Source organism: Centrocercus urophasianus, unplaced genomic scaffold (assembly GCF_019232065.1).
Source record: "Centrocercus urophasianus isolate 14NV4802_14NV808 unplaced genomic scaffold, USGS_Curo_1.0 seq_73, whole genome shotgun sequence".
Lineage (NCBI taxonomy): Eukaryota > Metazoa > Chordata > Aves > Galliformes > Phasianidae > Centrocercus > Centrocercus urophasianus.
This window is the reverse complement of record NW_024885344.1, coordinates 5,775,692-5,793,343: the sequence shown is the minus strand read 5'-3', so window position 1 is coordinate 5,793,343 and position 17,652 is coordinate 5,775,692. Positions and strand designations below refer to the sequence as shown.

The 17,652-nt window shown below is 36.3% G+C and overlaps 1 protein-coding gene across 1 annotated transcript in view; it reads left to right on the top strand.

Moving 5' to 3' along the window:
• Positions 1–17,652, top strand: part of MYBPC1 (myosin binding protein C1) — a 50,742-nt gene that overhangs the window by 20,071 nt on the left and 13,019 nt on the right. The window contains exons 12-23 of the mRNA XM_042838079.1: positions 1,398–1,522; positions 2,084–2,189; positions 2,499–2,665; positions 4,130–4,292; positions 4,773–4,879; positions 5,858–5,991; positions 7,178–7,334; positions 8,896–9,000; positions 9,581–9,769; positions 10,994–11,128; positions 15,899–16,066; positions 16,530–16,618. Coding sequence (XP_042694013.1) covers positions 1,398–1,522; positions 2,084–2,189; positions 2,499–2,665; positions 4,130–4,292; positions 4,773–4,879; positions 5,858–5,991; positions 7,178–7,334; positions 8,896–9,000; positions 9,581–9,769; positions 10,994–11,128; positions 15,899–16,066; positions 16,530–16,618 — 1,645 coding nt within the window. The remainder of the gene's footprint in view (positions 1–1,397; positions 1,523–2,083; positions 2,190–2,498; positions 2,666–4,129; positions 4,293–4,772; positions 4,880–5,857; positions 5,992–7,177; positions 7,335–8,895; positions 9,001–9,580; positions 9,770–10,993; positions 11,129–15,898; positions 16,067–16,529; positions 16,619–17,652) is intronic.

Sequence of the window (17,652 nt, the reverse complement as noted above, 5' to 3'; positions counted from 1 at the left end):
TAGGTTAAAACAAAGACAAAACCAGGAAGAATTTTGAAAAAATAAGTCTCCTCAGTTCTATGTTAGAATAAGGTCAGAATCTTTCTGTAGTAATTGGTTACTAAAAGGAGAGACCTTTAACATAAAGCCTACCTGGCTCATAAGCTACCTATAAAATTGTCTCTAATCAACACTATCTGTTAATTAGGTAACCAACCATATAGAGAAAAGGGGAGTAAGGTTTTTTTTCTCTCTCTCCACTATCTGGTTAACACAATGAAGCAAACAACCTGAATTAGTTCACAGCAATTTCAGACACACACAAATTATCTACTGTGCCCAAGCTTCTCCATCATCTGTGTCACTTATGTATTGGTTTACACTCTGGTTTTACCTATAATAAGCAAGAGGCTTCTTGGATGCAGGAAGAGCAATGGCTGGAACTTGAACCCAATCCCTAATATTCTCATATCTTTCACAACCTGGAGTACAAAATCGCATTCCACAGTCAAACACAGATAAGAATGGTAATGCATAAAAGTGAAATGTTCCTCAAATATTGTTTGAAAGCACAGAAACCTTTCAATTTTCTCTTTCTGGCCCAGTGAAAAATTGCAATTAGCAAAAATCCTATTATGAGGAATGGAAGATCTCTTTTATTCTAACACTGCTTCAGTCAATGAAGAATTTGGATTAATATATGTGACTAACAAAGAAAAAGTGATAAAAGTGGTCTATTTTCTTTAACTTCCGTGAGCAGTTCAGAACTGCCTTGCAAACATGCATTCTTCTTCAATAGAAGGACCTGGACTGAATGCTCCAGTGCATTTCTTCCAGGCTGCTGAAGCAGCTGTCAGATGCTAATGAGCTTTGGTCACTGCAAACCTGGAGCAGAACTAAACTGGTGACATAAAGGTGAAAGGCCGCATATCCCATTACCAAAACCCCATATCCCATTACTGATCTCTTGTGCCATCTGGCCTACCAATAATATTAACTTCTTAACCGTGGCTATTATTATACTTCATAAAAATGTTAAGAGTGTTGGAATGAGGATGGTCTCCTGTTACTGGTTATTTTCATCTTTACTCATCTAGAGTTTCAGTCTCCATTTTATTCTGCCTGTTTTTTTATTATTATATTTTTGTATCATGTAAGCCTGGAATGTTGTAACAAACCAGAAACTGTTTGTTATCACTCTAGCCATAGCTCTTTCTGCTACAAAGTCTATGATTGTTCTTAAATTTTCTGTTGAAACATGGAAATTGCATCCCAGGACTTTTTTTCCAGGTCTACGTAAGAAACAGGGTTTTCCCCTCTAGTGATTGCTAAGAGATTTTATATATATGTGTCTGTATACATAAAGAAGAGCTCCAGCAGCTTTGCTAATGCATCTTTGCTGTATTCTATTCAAACAGATACATTTTTGAGCACAAAGGTAACCAGCGAATTTTGTTCATCAATAACTGTACGATGACAGATGACGCTCGCTATTACGTAACAGCTGGTGATGAGAAATGCTCCACAGAACTCTTTGTGAGAGGTAACTACACCAGCCTGTTCCCATTTCAACTGGTGTAAATTGATGTGGTTCCTTGAACTGCAGCAAAAATTAAAAGGATATAGCTCAGTATATGTTTGCATTTGTTTTAGCAGGGTTAATATGCATTTTTGTGATTCCTGATCATTTTTATTCATCCCGTACTTACTAATCTAGTGAAAACACAGAAATGGAGATACTGTTTATTTCATGTTTCATACTGTCCACTGGGATCCAGTGGGACTGTGGTCCTCCTCATAGTTTCAAAGCCATTTTGGAACTCATTTGTCTCTGTATTGGCCTTTCCTTACACACTTAGGAACCTGGCAACCCTGATAATGGTCTAATCGACCTGTTCCAAATACTCCAAAATCAGGCATTCAAATACTGATTTTAGTTTCATCTGCCAATATTTAAGGGAAGATTCTACCAAAATCTACGAATGAGTGATCTTTCCCTTAACATTTTTGATCCTGTAGTGTTGATAGTCTTATCTCCTATAGCATGATTTTAAAAACATCATTCTCTCTCAGATTGTAAATCTGTAATTTTATCTTGTCAAAGATCCTCCAATTTTGGTGACCAAAGGCCTGGAGGATACCAGTACCTATGTTGGTGAACGTGTAGAACTGAGCTGTGAAGTGTCTGAGGATGATGCAAATGTTAAATGGTACGTCATTCTTCGAACAGATATTGTTTTCTTTGAGACAGAGATGGGGCCAGGGAGGGGGAAGGAGGTAAAGAAAGATTTTATTTGTAGGCATAAATGTGGAGAGCATTTTCTGTATCAGTTTAAAAAAACTCAGGAGAACATTATTCAGTGAAGTAGTAACAGCAAGAACATTCTTACACATTCATGGGTTTAACACTTTTTTATGTCTTAAGTCTTGCAAAGTCTTCTTCAGAAGTTTCAGTCTATGAGATTCTTACTCACACAGGACTTTTATTGGGAAAATAATCACTTTTTCTTTTCTATTAGGTTTAAGAATGGTGTAGAGCTTACCAATGAACCTAAATCTCGGTATCGAATCAAGGTTGAGGGTAAAAAACACACTTTGATTATAGAGGAGGCTGCAAAAAATGACAACGCAACTTACTCCGTAATGACAACAGGAGGCCAATCAGAAGCTAAGCTTTCTGTTGATTGTAAGTATAATATATCTTGCTCTTGATACTGACGGTCATAGTTTGCTAAATAACAGAAATAATTTGCTTGCCTTTTTCTGAGTTTAAAGATAGCTTTATGTTCCATAGCAATTTCTTAGCTGTAGACCTCCAGTCTGCAGTGACTGACAATGAATTAGTCCTGCTTGAAAATTCCTGTCAGTTTATTAAGATAGAAAACAAAGCTATCCATTGAAAGATATAATAGGTCAACAAACTGAGACATTCAGTGGCAGTACTTGCTTTTCTTGAATCCTTTCAGGCTTTTACAGGAAAGACAAAACCAAGACTTTTTAGATAAAAGGAGTGAAAAAAAATGTGTTGGAAAAAAAATATATATTCTACTACCAGGTGTACTGTTAACATGCATCAAGACTATTTGAACTAAACTAAAGGCACTAAAATGAGACTGTATCTCACTCAGCACTGTTTGAATATATCTTTAAAACACTTGTGGTTTCTAGCAAAATGTATGTATCCATATAATCTGCCACTTTGGTTTTAGGCAACTGGTTAGTTTGCAACTGGGTGTAGATTTGGTCTTGCTGGCATTAGTGAACAAGGTAGATTCTGAGTACCTGTTTGTGGTAAATTTGTTACACACTGTAAACTTACCATATATCATACACACAAACATTCTACTTTTAACTATTTTATACAAAATGACATCCTAAGCACAAACAATTCACAGGTCTCTTACCAAGCTGAAAATTATCCACTGTGGCTATTGGGCTTCATCATCTTACCACAATACCACAGTGTTTTATGCTTCTTCTGTTGAGAACATTCCAGCCATCTTTCTACAAAATGCAGTTTTTTTCCACCATTCCTTGTTTCATATGTCAGTTTATAGGCAGGCATATTTAGTGCACATGCACAGTGCTGTGTGTTCAGCCTGGACTCATGTCTACAGCATCTGATCTTTCAGAAAGTGGAAAAGGCTCAAGTTTCACAAAAGCTGGTAGTATTTTTGTGTTTTCACCAGGGTGGTTAAGGCAGCTTAGCAAACACAAGTAGCGTATGAAATAACCTTACACTATCCACCATGGCCTTTGATAAGAGCCAGACACAAGAGGCTCATAAAGACAGCTATTAGTTGTAATTAACAACTTTGTTAAGTCTCCAAGTTATCTTGTGTCATCTGGGAGACCTCTGTAAGTAGTCAGATTGCAGGAATGCTAGGTAGACCTTTCTCTAAGAGCGGAGCACTCTTAGGAGTAGGACTGGGGACACAGGTCTTACAGATTTTGAAAGTTTCTTACTGGATTCTAGGGGTATAAGTGCCCTCATCTTGCACTGAAACACCAGAAAGGGGACAGAATTCAAATACATTCCAAGTGAATACAGATTGGGTTTTCTTATCAGGGCATGGATATTTTGGATCAACCTTTCTTCTAAGCTGTTACTTGATATTAACATTAATATCTCTACTTCTCTTTTCCTAAGTGAGACCACTGAAGATTTCACTTGCACTAGAAGACCAGACAGTGAGACTTGGACAGGAAATCCACCTGAAATGTGAGATATCTGAGAATGTGGAAGGGAAATGGTACAAAAATGGACAATTGATTGAAGCTAGTGACCGTGTGAAGCTTTACCATAAAGGAAGGTAAGCATGTTGAATACTGATTTGATGTAACTTCATCTTCAGAGAAACAACCTATATGAAGGTTATTTCTCTGAAAATGATATATTAATCAATGTGTTAAGCCTAAACTTTGTCCTTTAAACACAGTTACTTTTAAGATCATAAAAGCCACGTCTCCTTGTCCTTTTTCATACTGTGTCTTTTGGCTGTGGAATACAATAATAAAAAAATCCTTGAAACATCTATTTTTAAGTGATTCTTTTTTCCTGGATATTGCCATTGCTATTAGTATGGGATATTAGGTAGTAAGATCAAAATAATTTGAGGGCATTAAAGAATATTTAGATTTAAAAACGACACTATTTTCTGATTGTTTTTTGGTTTCTGCACCTTTTACACACTTGCACAGATCTCCTAAATTTTTTTCTTCAGACTTTTCCTCATAGTCTCAAGTAGTCTTCAAAAATAATTTACATGGCTTTCTTTTTCAATTTTTTACAGAATCCACAGATTTATTATAGCAAGTGCTGCTGTTGATGATGAGGGTGAATACATGTTTGTACCAGATGCTTACAATATTAATATTCCATGCAAAGTACATGTTGTGGGTAAGTACTTGGCACAACAAGTTACAAATTTCATTTCTTTCTCTGGCCTTTGGAAAGTGAAAACCGTGTGAAATATCCTTGAATACAATCAGTTTGTTTCTTCTGAGCAGGTGCTTTCCTCAAAATACAGAGCTGCTACTTTGGCAAAGTGACATTGAGCTAGTAAGAGAGTACTTTCCCTCAGGATCTGGTCACAGTTTGCAAGCCTGGGGTGACTGAATTCCTAAACTTAAACTTAAATCCAGAGAATTAAATGTTCCTGGTCAGCATTTATTCAGTAATCTAATTAGAAGGTTTGTTAATAAGTCCAGTCTTTCAAAAAAATAAAAATTTAAAAAAGAAATACAATAAGGTATTGACTCTTCCTACAACAGTACCCCACTGACATTTAACTTCAGCCTGTGAATTTGAAATGACAGCAGTACAAATCAAGGTTTTAGAAAATATGACTTGCAATTGATACTGAAAGAAGTGGGATACTTCTGTTAGAAATAAGATTGGCAAGAATTAGGGAGAATGACTAAAGGAGGGGAGGAAGAGTACTCTCAAAATAAAATCTTCTAATACATTAAAATAAGAATATGCTCATCAGTTGTTCTCTGTATGCATGGAATACAACAGAAGTAACCATTTCATTTTCAGGAAAAGTATTTAGATAAAGAAAATCTTTAAAATATTAGAATAACAATGCCTGAAGCATGACAATTCCTAATGTTGAAAGTCTGCAACAGAAATTTTCAAGAGCCACTTTGAGGAAGTCTCTCTCACATGTTACCTAAATATAAACAACTTCATCAATTATTTTCTTCCAAAAATTTTTCTTCACTATTTTTCTTCCAAACAGATATTAATCGAGTAAAAATGCCAGGAAAATACGAACAGTGGAGCATATTTATCTGTACTTCAAACTTGTTCCTAGGTTCTTAAATTTTCTAAGCGGCAGTCCTATGAAAATTTGGATGGTTTCTTCTTTTCCAGATCCTCCTAAACTTCACCTTGATGGTCTTGGAGAAAATAACACTGTGACAGTAGTGGCAGGAACCAAACTACGACTTGAGATCCCTATCACTGGCGAGCCAACACCAAAAGTCATGTGGAGTAAAGGGGATAAGGTACATCAGCATTATATGTGTTTTTAAAGATCGAGGAGGAGCTTTTTTCCCCCAAAAAATAATCCCTAGTCCGGTGGAGATATAGAAGGAAATAACAAGGAGATACATTAACCTGTTGCACTTGAAAACTCTCCTCCCTCAAGTGTGAAGGTGAAATTGACAAATAGTTTTTAGAATCTTATGGATCTTTTTGAGGAAACACTTGACATTGTTAAGGAAAAAATTATGCTTTTTCTAAAAATAAATTTAAAGGAGGGGGATATATTAGATGCAGAAGAAATCTAATGAAATTCTACCAGGCAGCTACTTATTGTGTATATAATGTCCAGAATTCCAGTTTTGACAGGTAGACATAGTAAGGTCTGGTTTTGAAATAAATAAATTTCGATGAAGTGTCAAGACTAAAATGAAACATTCACCTGGGTTCTGCATATGGAGTCTTTGTGCTAAACTTTGCCAAGATGTACTCCTGACTGTGTGATATCAAAAAGCCAGACTTTCCATGTTTAGTTTTTCATTCTAGTATGTGCAACATTGCTGGTATGTGCTGAATTTCTCAGAACTACCTGGTCAAATCTTACTAGTATTTTTCAAATCTTACTGGTATTATTAATACCAGAGCCTTGTTCAAATGAGAAGTTCCTCTAGGAAATCTTCTTATTCAAAAATGTGTAAGAATTTTAAAAACGATGAGGACAAACTACTGACCCTCACAATCCATCTCATCATTCAACTGTATGAATTACATTTCAATTTTTTTAAGATTCTTTTTTTAAGAATCTTTTAAAAATCTTGTACAGATTCTTTTTCTTTTAAGAATCTTTTTAAAATCTTTTACATTTAATCTTTTTTAAGATTCCACTACTCTCTTTTCATCAAGTAGCGTTGATTACAGCATGTTCTTGCTCACAGGGTAATCGAGCCTACTGAACCTTCCTCTGAGATGTAATGGCTGACCTGAGTACTAAACAGTTACAGTATTTTAAAGCTATTTATTTATTTATCACTTGGTTAGTTTGTCTTTTTTCTGATAATCAGATGACTGAAATACTAGGCTTTAATATGACTTTCTGTTTGGAAACTTCTTGTTGAAGTGTTCAGTAACGCACTTGAACTTTGATTTTTGAACATTTTGATTCTTAAAGCAGAAAACGTGCTTTTTCCCTCTGCTTACTTTGATTCCTAGTGGATCACAGACAGTGGAAGAATACGTGCAGAAACATATTCAGACAGCAGTTGCCTGGTCATTGACACAGCTGAGAGAGAAGATTCAGGTCCTTTCAGAATAACATTAAAGAATGAAGCTGGGGAGGACTCAGCCCTTATCAACATAAAAGTAGTTGGTAAGTCATGTGGAAAAGTGCACATGAGCAATGTCATTTACCACGGCTCTTTTCAATAAATTATCCTTGAGAATACTGCTTTTCTGCACTCCGATATCATCCGCATTCTTCTTCCTATTATCTCTCCTGTAAATGCTGTCGTCCCTCTGTTTTTCCTCATTTCCAGGTGTGAAATTGAGATGCAAGGATACTGAGGCAGAAAGTTAATTAAGGACACAATAGCTTTGTATGGATTTAAGTAGGAGTTAACTACCACCCCTGCTGCCACCTCACCTTGCTGAGGCTAAGCTTCTGAGGTTGCCTCCTGTTGCTTCTAGCATTCTGTATTTTCCAGGCGGCTGTGGCTCTTTCTTGGCACGTGCCCTCAAGTGCCCCTCAAGCGTCTTGACAGTGCTGAAGAACTTGGCATTTATCCCTACCTATCCCACTTGTCAGGATGCACAGAGACCTCCTTTCTCTTTCTTCTGATTAGGAACTCCTAGATCATGTTTCTCAGATCAGTATCCATATAAAATGATGCAAAAGTTACTTTAAAAAAAAATCACTGTGCTGTAGCTCCTTGGCCAGAAATTTTATTCCAAATGAGGAAATTTAATTTCAGCTTTTTCTCAGAGGAGTTACAGAACTGTGTCTCCCACAGAAGTGCCTTAAATGGGGGCTCTGCACTGCTACTACTGAATCCAAAAACTGTGCAAAGAAGAGCTTGAGATGCTCTGAGCCAAATGTGCAATGCCATCGAAGCACCTATGGTCAAAGTTCTCTACCCCAGAGAGTTAAGTACAAATGAGGGCTACCAATATATTTTATGTACCTGGAGGACTTCCCTGCATTATTATCGTGCTTATCCCAGAAAACAGTGATTTAGAACATTTAGAATGAGTTTATGACATTTTACCTTGTCATTTTTCTATTGTCAACCTCATGTAGCTCCCAGTCCAGCCTTTGTGTAACCCCTTCTAAGAGTTGCAATTTTCCCCATGCATTACCCCTAACATTCTCTAAGTCATAGATTTGTTTTACTAACATATATATATATGAATAAAATGTCATGTAAGATGATAGAAAACATTAAGTGCCCATGGGTCTTTGTGAGACTGTATTTGAATTACTTACAGAAGATCAGAGAAGAAGGACTAGCAAAGCAGGTGCTCTCAAATCTCAGAACATTAAATGGATGCTAGAATATCTTACCTATGAAGAATTTAGTCCAGAAAGGCCAAGTATATTCACAGTATCTATGTCTCCTACTTATTGTTCTGAATGTTGTCACTCACGTTTTAGTGATGAGTTTTTGTCTCCCTCTGCTGATCCATTCTTACCAATGTACTTGTGCTCCATTCATTCTCACCGTTTCTTGTCAACACAGGATTATTTTTGTGGTTGACTCTACATTTTCTATTCTAACTTATCCAATTGGACTTCAAAAACTAATCAGATTTGTTTATTGTTTGAGGTATTTTATTACAGGCTAGGCATAAAAAGGAAAGATCTTTTTTTTTTCTTTTTATTATATATATATATGTATATATATTTTTTTTTTTAATTTTTTTTTCAACCACAGATGTGCCTGATCCTCCTCAGGCACCAAATGTGACTGAGGTGGGTGAAGACTGGTGTGTTATGACATGGGAACCTCCAGCAAATGATGGTGGATCACCCATCTTAGGTAAATACTTTTCCTTTCATTTGGTGATGCTCTAATATAGAGAAAAGAAACTCATTCCAAGTAATGGGCATCAAAGCATCAGAGTTCAACTCTGGCACTGCAGAATGGCACTTTGAATAGTCTATCAAAAGAATATTACATCCAATCTTTGACTTTATCATAAGTTTTATCTGTTATCCATTTCCCTACTTGACAGATGACTTTTTATAAAGGCAAAACTTGAAGAGTTTGAATGTTAGCAGCAATTTCAGAACCAGCTGTAATATAGAAGAAGGTCACAGGAGATCAGAGGCCAGCAGAATCAGGCTCTCCAAACTAAATAAAATTAAATTTAAAATGTTAAATTAAAAAATTAATTGAAATTTGAAAAAAGCCTGTACATGGCCATAGAGGCCAAACATGTGACTAGCAGCTAATCCGCATGGAGAAAAATTAAGCAGTAACTCCCAAAGAACTCTGAAGCTAGAAAGACATATTGAGCCATACTGAGAACTACAGGTCACTTCCACTAAAACATGGACACTTCACTATTGAACTTTTTGCTATTACTTGCTATAATACCATTTTGCTTGGTCTATAGGATATTTCATTGAAAGGAAAAAGAAACAAAGCTCACGGTGGATGAGGCTGAATTTTGAATTGTGTAAAGAAACAACCTTTGAGCCAAAGAAGATGATTGAAGGTGTTGCTTATGAGGTCCGTGTATTTGCTGTTAATGCAATAGGCACTTCCAAACCAAGTATGCCTTCAAAGTCTTTTGTTCCTTTAGGTAAGTAAACAAGGTTAGAGAAATGGCTATGCATTAGACAATTATTCTTGATACATTATTGCAGTCATTTAATTATATAACTGTAGTTCTTTCTACATTTCTGTTGCTCACAATCTGTCTATACTAGGTGCTGTGTAAATTATATATTCATATATCTAAATATATATCTTTCATAAGCAAGAAACAAAATAGGTACAGACAGAAAAATGTTGCACTGCAATAAAGTAGTGACATACTATAGGTGAGCCCAATATATTATAGTCAATACTTTTCAAGGACCATAATTGACAGCTTCATGTCTCTGCATATTGAGTCAATCGTATCAAACTACTGGAAGTTTAGATAATTGAGAATAATGAAATATTGTCTTAGCTGTTCTGTTTCTCCTGTTGTAAGTTCAGCCAGACAAGGACCTTTGGTGAAAAATAGCCAGAAAAAGTGAGCAGAAGTCTAAACATAAAGTAAAAATAAAATTAAAAAAAAAAGAGCACCCAACATGGGTATATAGTCCATCAGTAGAAATAAAAATAAATGAATTTGCATGCCTCACTCATCCTTATTAACTGAAGTATGGTAGCGGGTTTTCTGTTTTGGGGATTTTTTTTTTTCAGAAGAATCATATATTATCAATACCTTTTTCCAACTACAAACCAAATCAAGCTAGATCATTTTTCACACCATTTTTTATTTTCTCTTATTATTTGTACTTTATATTAACGCAACAGCTAGAGGCTTTGTCACTTTCCTTATGACTACTAATTTGTTGGCCTTTTAATGTAAAGAAAGAATTGTTCAAACTATTGTTATGGTCAGAAGTCCTTCTGTAAAATAAATGTCAGTTTTGAAAATTAGCAAATGTTTCCACCTTGCTCAGCAGAAGAGGAAGTATTGCTACAGAATGCTTCCTTCTTTTGTGAAAACACATACTGTCGTGGAACATGCTACCCAAAACTTCTCTACCACACCTCTCACCTCCCTTCGTCCTCCTCATTCCTCAGAGGGAGGAATCTGACTCTCCGGGTCAGGCTGTGAGCAGGTACAGGATGAGGTATCTGTTCTGGTTTGGTTCTAAATGGGAAAGAAGTTCCAGGATGACTGGAAATGCCTGGATTTTGCCTTTTGCCTGAGATCTAGACGATGCCAGATTAGAGGAAAACATCAAAAATATAAACTTTTATGAGAACAGGAGTTTTCAGCCTTCTCCCTGCTGCCTTCTTGTTTCAGCTGTTACCAGTCCACCAACTCTCCTGGCAGTGGATTCAGTAACTGACACCTCAGTTACGATGAGATGGAGGCCACCAGACCACATTGGAGCAGCAGGTTTAGATGGCTATGTTGTAGAGTACTGCTTTGAAGGAAGTAAGTGACGACGACTATGGTATGTTACTCAAAGTGAAAATACGTGAGACCTCCGTTATTTCTTTAGGTGTCAGCTGCACTCACTTCGGGGTGATTAATCAGTTAGAAACCCCCAGCATCAGGATTCTGTTCAAGCTCCTCCTTAGTTTATATTTCAGATCCCACTCATTCTTGTAGTTTAACCCACTTTACATATGACGTGAACAACAAATTAAAAAACTATATAATGTGTTGCAGTTCAGGTAAAGACACACTAATGCCTTTCCTCTTCTTTCAGCTCGATGAAAAGTGGAAGCAACAAAGTGAGTGTGAATGGATTGATGGATGGATGAATAGGAAATAATAAATTGATATATGTGTGATCCAGATTGTGTGTAGGTTGGCTGGGTTTTAGGGACAGGAGGTCCTCAGTGTAATCATCTCTATCTTGACATATTACTAACGGGCTACTTCAAGTGCCAGTTCACAATACAGGTGGACAGCCTTCCCAACAACTGGCTATAGAAATTAGCTAGGCATGTAAACTTTGTGTCTGAATATTGAATTTCCACAACATTTCAAGCTAATTAGATAAAGGATCTTTAACTATGCCTATCTGTCATAAAACTACATATAGCTGAAGGAGAATGATAAAGATGTAAGAGACAATAAAGACGTGAAAGTAAAATAGGATGGAATAGGGAAACATCCTATGTTTTACAACCAGCAGCTCTGGCAATTAAGCAGAGCAATTTAGTATTTTTCAACAGATTTTATTCTGAGTTGACATCAAATGAAGTCTGTTTTCAAAAAGTAACTTCTGAGTTTAAAAAAAAAAAAAAAAAAAAGACTAAAAACTGTTAACTCCTAGGTGAGTACCAAACAGGCAAGACTGGTGTGTGCAATATCCAGCCTCTGTGGGCAAACATTAAACAATGGAACTTCAGCAACGTTGAGTGTTTGGATGAATGAGACTTTTTAATGTTGATTCCCGTCAGTTGCTGCTCTTCACTGTGTTGTAAAACAAGTGATGAGTTCAAGGATTTTTTTTTTCATAAAGACATCTATTTCAGTAGAAGAGTTTCATGAATACAATTCTCAGCCTGGATACAAGATGTAGAGGAGAGAACTCGTCATTCACAATGTCACATATTTCAGATTCAGTAAATCCAGGAAACTAGTAGTTTACAAAATAGGTCAGATACCACAGGAGCAGAGAATCCTCAGCTCCCACTTAAGTGAGAGAGAGAGGGAGTGAAGGACATTGGTTTTTCTCGAGAGTACTCCACATGTGAGAGCATTGAGATGAATATCTGTAAGGAACAGGGAGACTGCAAGAAGCTCAGAGGTCTGGAGAAGATTACCTGAAGGTGGACACAGCAGGAACAACAGGAAGGGTTTTCCCTGAATACTGGGAGAGAGCTGTGGAAACAAGTCAGAAAGAGTAAGCATACAGTGTCAGATCAAGGTGCAGCATTACTATAATCATAGATTCACAGAGTTAGCAATGTTGGAAAGACCTTCAAGATCATTTACTCTGACTGTCCACATACCACTGTCTGTTTCATTTGCATAGTCAAAAGGTAAAAGGAAACTGAAAATGTGTGTGTTGTATATTATACTCTGTTTAGCATTTGTAGGATGATGGTGAAAAATAAGAAGTGTTTGTAATGTATCACAGTCATAAGATCCTTGACATTATAGCATGTGATTGGTAGGTTAGGCAAAATGAGAGAATGAGAAATGTATGTATATACAATAATCCAAACTAAGGTGTTTAAACGAATCTTCAAAATGTACCTTTTAAGGGCTGTTATAAAGAAGATCACTGTATAGCCATTCAATGGAACAATTTTTTTTCAGATACGTTTACAATATTAAACATAATGTTTAATATGACAAACATATGTTTGTCATGTGTTTAGAATGTCAGTGAACGTCATCTTATTGTTATTTAGCTCAGTTAAAATACCATGTATTTTGCATAAGTTTCTGATTGTTTATGTAAATCTATATGTCTTCTGTACATGTATATACACCTTTATATGCACAGTTGACATTATTAATGTATATATGTTATGAAAATGGCTAGGAAGAATCAAGCTTAGTAGAAAATGGTAAGAAGAGTTGTGTTACTGAAATATACAGTATTTTCTATACATGTTAACTTTTTTTTCTTTCCTGCAATATCTCAGTGCTTCCCTTTCTCAGCCCTTTCAGTGCCTTTTCTGTTTTGGACTAATTTATTCTATACTGTTTAATATCTTTTTAACTTCAGGATACTTCTTATGACTGTGTCTATATTCCTTCTGCTGTACCTATTTTTTACTTCTCTGTTTGTAAACTCATCTGTCTTCATTCCTTTACCGTCATCACTGACATAGCTTTAAAGAGGGTTTTTTGGAGCTTCCTTATTTCGGCATTCATTAGGAGAAATCACAGGCTGAAAATAGGAAGTCCGAATATGTGTGTCATCTATCTGTGTAATTATAATTTAGAGGAATCATGTATGATTGACATCAGTTTGTCTTTGTGAAAACTGGTATTTCCCTTTAGCCTGACTCTCATAAGTTGATCAACATGGTGGACTTTTGGGCTTCGTTAATTAAGGTAGCGCCTTTGACAGCTCTCTCTATATAACTCAATAGGAGTTTCATCATGTGTGTATGCATCTGGCATTGCATGGGAATGAATAACACATTATGTATGGATAAAGAACTCCCTTCCCTAAGGCTAGCTTACAACATTCAACTTGAACCTCTTGTTTTTGGTGTGCTAGAATAGACCAAGTCTTGTTGACACTGGATAAGCCGATTCTTAGCAATGTACTCTGCTGGCTGGTTCTTCTGTGATATTTCAAGTCTAGCTTAATTTTCCCTCGGATGTTGTGTTTATCTGCCTTTAAAGGGCCACTGCACCTGCAAATAGTCTGTTTTTTAGCTAGCAAAAAGGCATTTCAGAGAGTCTCTGTTGGCTGAGATCCTTGTGAGTGTTCCCATCTAGGAACATGTGCAAATACTAGAAGTACTTTTATTATCCTGAAAATAGCCAAGTTCAGGCTTCCAGGAAATCCAGGGCAATGATAGCTTTGATCAGGGAATATAGCCTTAGTGATTACACTATATCTGTCATCATCTGTGATTTTCTTTCTGTGTTGTCTTTAGTTAAATGTGTTCTCTTCCTCTGTCTCCCTAAGTTTACTTTTCAAGACTTTTTTTTCTGTCTCTCTTCTCAAAATTCTTCCCAGAGTTCCTTTTCTCTTCTATGATGTTTTCTCTTCTATGATGTGTTTTTTTTTTTCTCCCATCATCATTTTGCTTCATTTCTCTCTTTTCCAAGTGTTCTTTCATCTCTTTCTTTTCATCTTTCCAGGGCTGTGATCAGCCCAAAGAAAGAATCAACTTCATCTCCTCCTCTTTCTTTATCCTTTAGCTTTCCTGTGAGAATAACTGTTCTTGATCTAGATGCCTCCTTCCCACCTCTTCCTGCCTCTTTTCTACCTGCAGACTCCCTACGTATAGGTCCTCTAAGTCTATAAAATCTAGCATCTTACTAACAGGAATTTGTAACCACTGACAAAATGCTCCACCTGTGTGAAAGTGAGTGTCTCTGATTAATTTTAAAGCTGGATTCTCACAAGGTATATCGACAGATCAGTCTGAGGAATTGATGGAGCCACCTTTCAACCTGGAAGGTAGAGTATACAACAAGGGATTTAAAACTTCTTTAGTGAAAGAAAACTCTCTTTATAAAAGTAAAGAAATTCCTGAGAGTACATGCACTCTCAGAGTTTGCAGCAGTGCATGTATAAGGGAGGGGGAGGTGTTCAGGAAACACTCATTGATTACAATCCTCTTCTACTAGAACCTGAAGGAAGCAGCTCGAAGGAGAACTTAATTCCTAAAAGTAAGACACACACTTACGCAAATGTATCGCAGTGTTGTAGCTAAGTCTGCAGGGCACTTCTTATAGTAGTTCCCTTGTCTTTTATGCTAGGATTACAATGCTGTCCTTACATGATGTGGAAAGTATCAGCAGTGATTTACTACTGCACAAATCTGATTCCTAAGGTCCAGGCGCCAGCAGCGTTGAAATGATCTATGTTTTCAAGATAGGGTGAAAAAAAAGTATTGTTTGTATCAAAACTTATCTGAAAGACTGTACTGTTAGGATCACTCCATGGATTACATGCATCCGCTTAGGAGTAGGCTAAAAATTTGAGAATGTCGTCATTAAGTGAATAACTTGGATACAGACTTCTTCTTCTAAAGGCACCAGCAGAGATGGCATTTCATTGCAATGTGTAAATAGTCTGTTCTTTTCTCATCCCCACGGTATTATCTAGGATAAGTACTTGTTTTGAATGTGAAATTATTTAAATGAATTCTCAAAGCCTTTTCTCTCCAAAAAAGTTGTTAAAGCAATGGTGAGTGGTTTTGGAGATACAGTCTACGTCCTTCTTGTTTTCTATCAGCTGAATTAAAATGCTAATCTCTCTGGTACAATTAAGTGATAGACACATTATTAAAACATTTACTTATTTATATATATAATTGACAGAAATCCATTAAGAGTTGAAGCTTTTTTTTCAGTTATAATTAAAGTGAATCCATATCACGTTATTGAAGAAAACAGAAAAAAAAAAATGAGATGGATGCATCAGTATATAATGAATCAATTACCATTATGATTACATTTGATTATGATTACATTATGATTTCCTTTTTGGGGCAGTGGATATATTTGTAATTCCCTGTTCTTTTGGTTCATCCTCCTCTTTTCCTAAACTAGCTGATGAGTGGATCGTCGCTAACCCAGAACTGACAGACAAAACAAAGTTTACAATCAATGGTCTACCGACTGGCTCAAAAATCCTTGTGAGAGTAAAAGCGGTGAATGCTGCAGGTGAAAGTGAACCTAGGTACCACCCACAGCCTATCTTAGTCAAGGAAGTGATAGGTAAGATCCTCCTGCTTATGTTCTCCCACAAATACACTCTGCCTCCATGTTTAGTTCTGTAGGGGTTTTTTTATGGCTAATACTTTTAGTTAGAAGCTGATGATATGCCCTTACAAAACCATTTTGTAGTCACTAGAAGACATGTAAATGTATTTTAAAAAATCTGTAATTTTTTAAAATTTCATTTCTGAGCCTTTATTGCACAGGCTTTAAAGTCTTCTTCTACAGATCTTGATGTTTCTTTTTTAAGTAGCACTAAGCACCCACCTATTCTTACCATCACAGCATGTGGTGTTACAAACACCAAAGGTGTACTGAATACGGGACCAAGAAATGTAAGATATCACTCATTGGCCACTTCTGGGAATTGCAGAAAATGCAGATTTCTGTTTATATCGATGCCCACTAGTACTGCCCTGGTTAGAAAAGAAAATAAATTTCAAAGCTTTTGGGTTTTTTTCAGAACCTCCAAAGATTCGCCTGCCAAGACACTTAAAACAAACCTATACTAGAAGAGTTGGAGAAACTGTAAATCTTGTTATTCCTTTCCAGGTAAGAACTAAAAACACTGACAGGAAAATACTCAATACTCATTTTCCATATGTTACTGCTTCTTGTCTTCTTTTTTTCTGTATAAGTTTGGGAGTCAAGTGAGTTCATTTGAATAGATGTGAGAGAGAGCACAAAGAAGTACACAGGCGCTTGAGAGTTTATGTCTTGATGTCTCAAATAAATGATGACAAGCCAAATACTGAATTGCATAACTAGCTTAGACAAACTGATTAGTCATCTGTTATCCACAGAGCAATTCTACAGCTGGATATTATGTGCAAGAGAATAACTACCAGAGTGCAAAATGATTAGACTGGCAGTAATTAGATACAGTAATATTTGATCATTGTGTTGTCTTGAGAGGGAGGTGAAGAGTGGGCAGAATTTCACTATCTCCTATAGGAAATGCAGCTTTAAATCCTTGAGATCACATCTATAGCAAGAACATCTCCAAGGATATAGCACCTTTCACAACAATGACTGCCTCTCTACCTATAGGGCCCTTATTCTTCTGAATTAAAAGCTGTAATTTGAAATCTTCTCTGCTCATATAAAAATGCTTGTTTCTACAAAGCTACTAGAAGTTTAATAAAAGCTTGATCACCAATACACAACAAAAGACATTGTTTCAGAGAAACTAAATAAATGTTCTCTAAAATTAGACATTTCAAAAGAGGTGAGAGTATTGGACAGCATTTGTAAATATTTTGCATCCAGAAGGCAAATCTCATGGTAAAGCAAGTGGAATTCACTCCTATTTAGGCACCAGAATTGGGCACTACCATGCCACAACCATATGCACTTCTCCTCAAAAGATGTCAAGCCAGTCTGACTAAAAGTATTTCAACTGCTTTTGCAACGAAAAAAGAGAATTCAAAATCCCTGGAGCTTTAATCCACTATTTAGGTGCCCAGCAGTGTAGAAAATGTAGGCAGTTCCAGAAGGGGAAGAAATTTGTTATGCTTTTTATTTCTTTTCTTTTACAGATTTTCTTTAAAAAAAGAAAAACGAAAAAAAAAAAAAAAGTGGGAAGG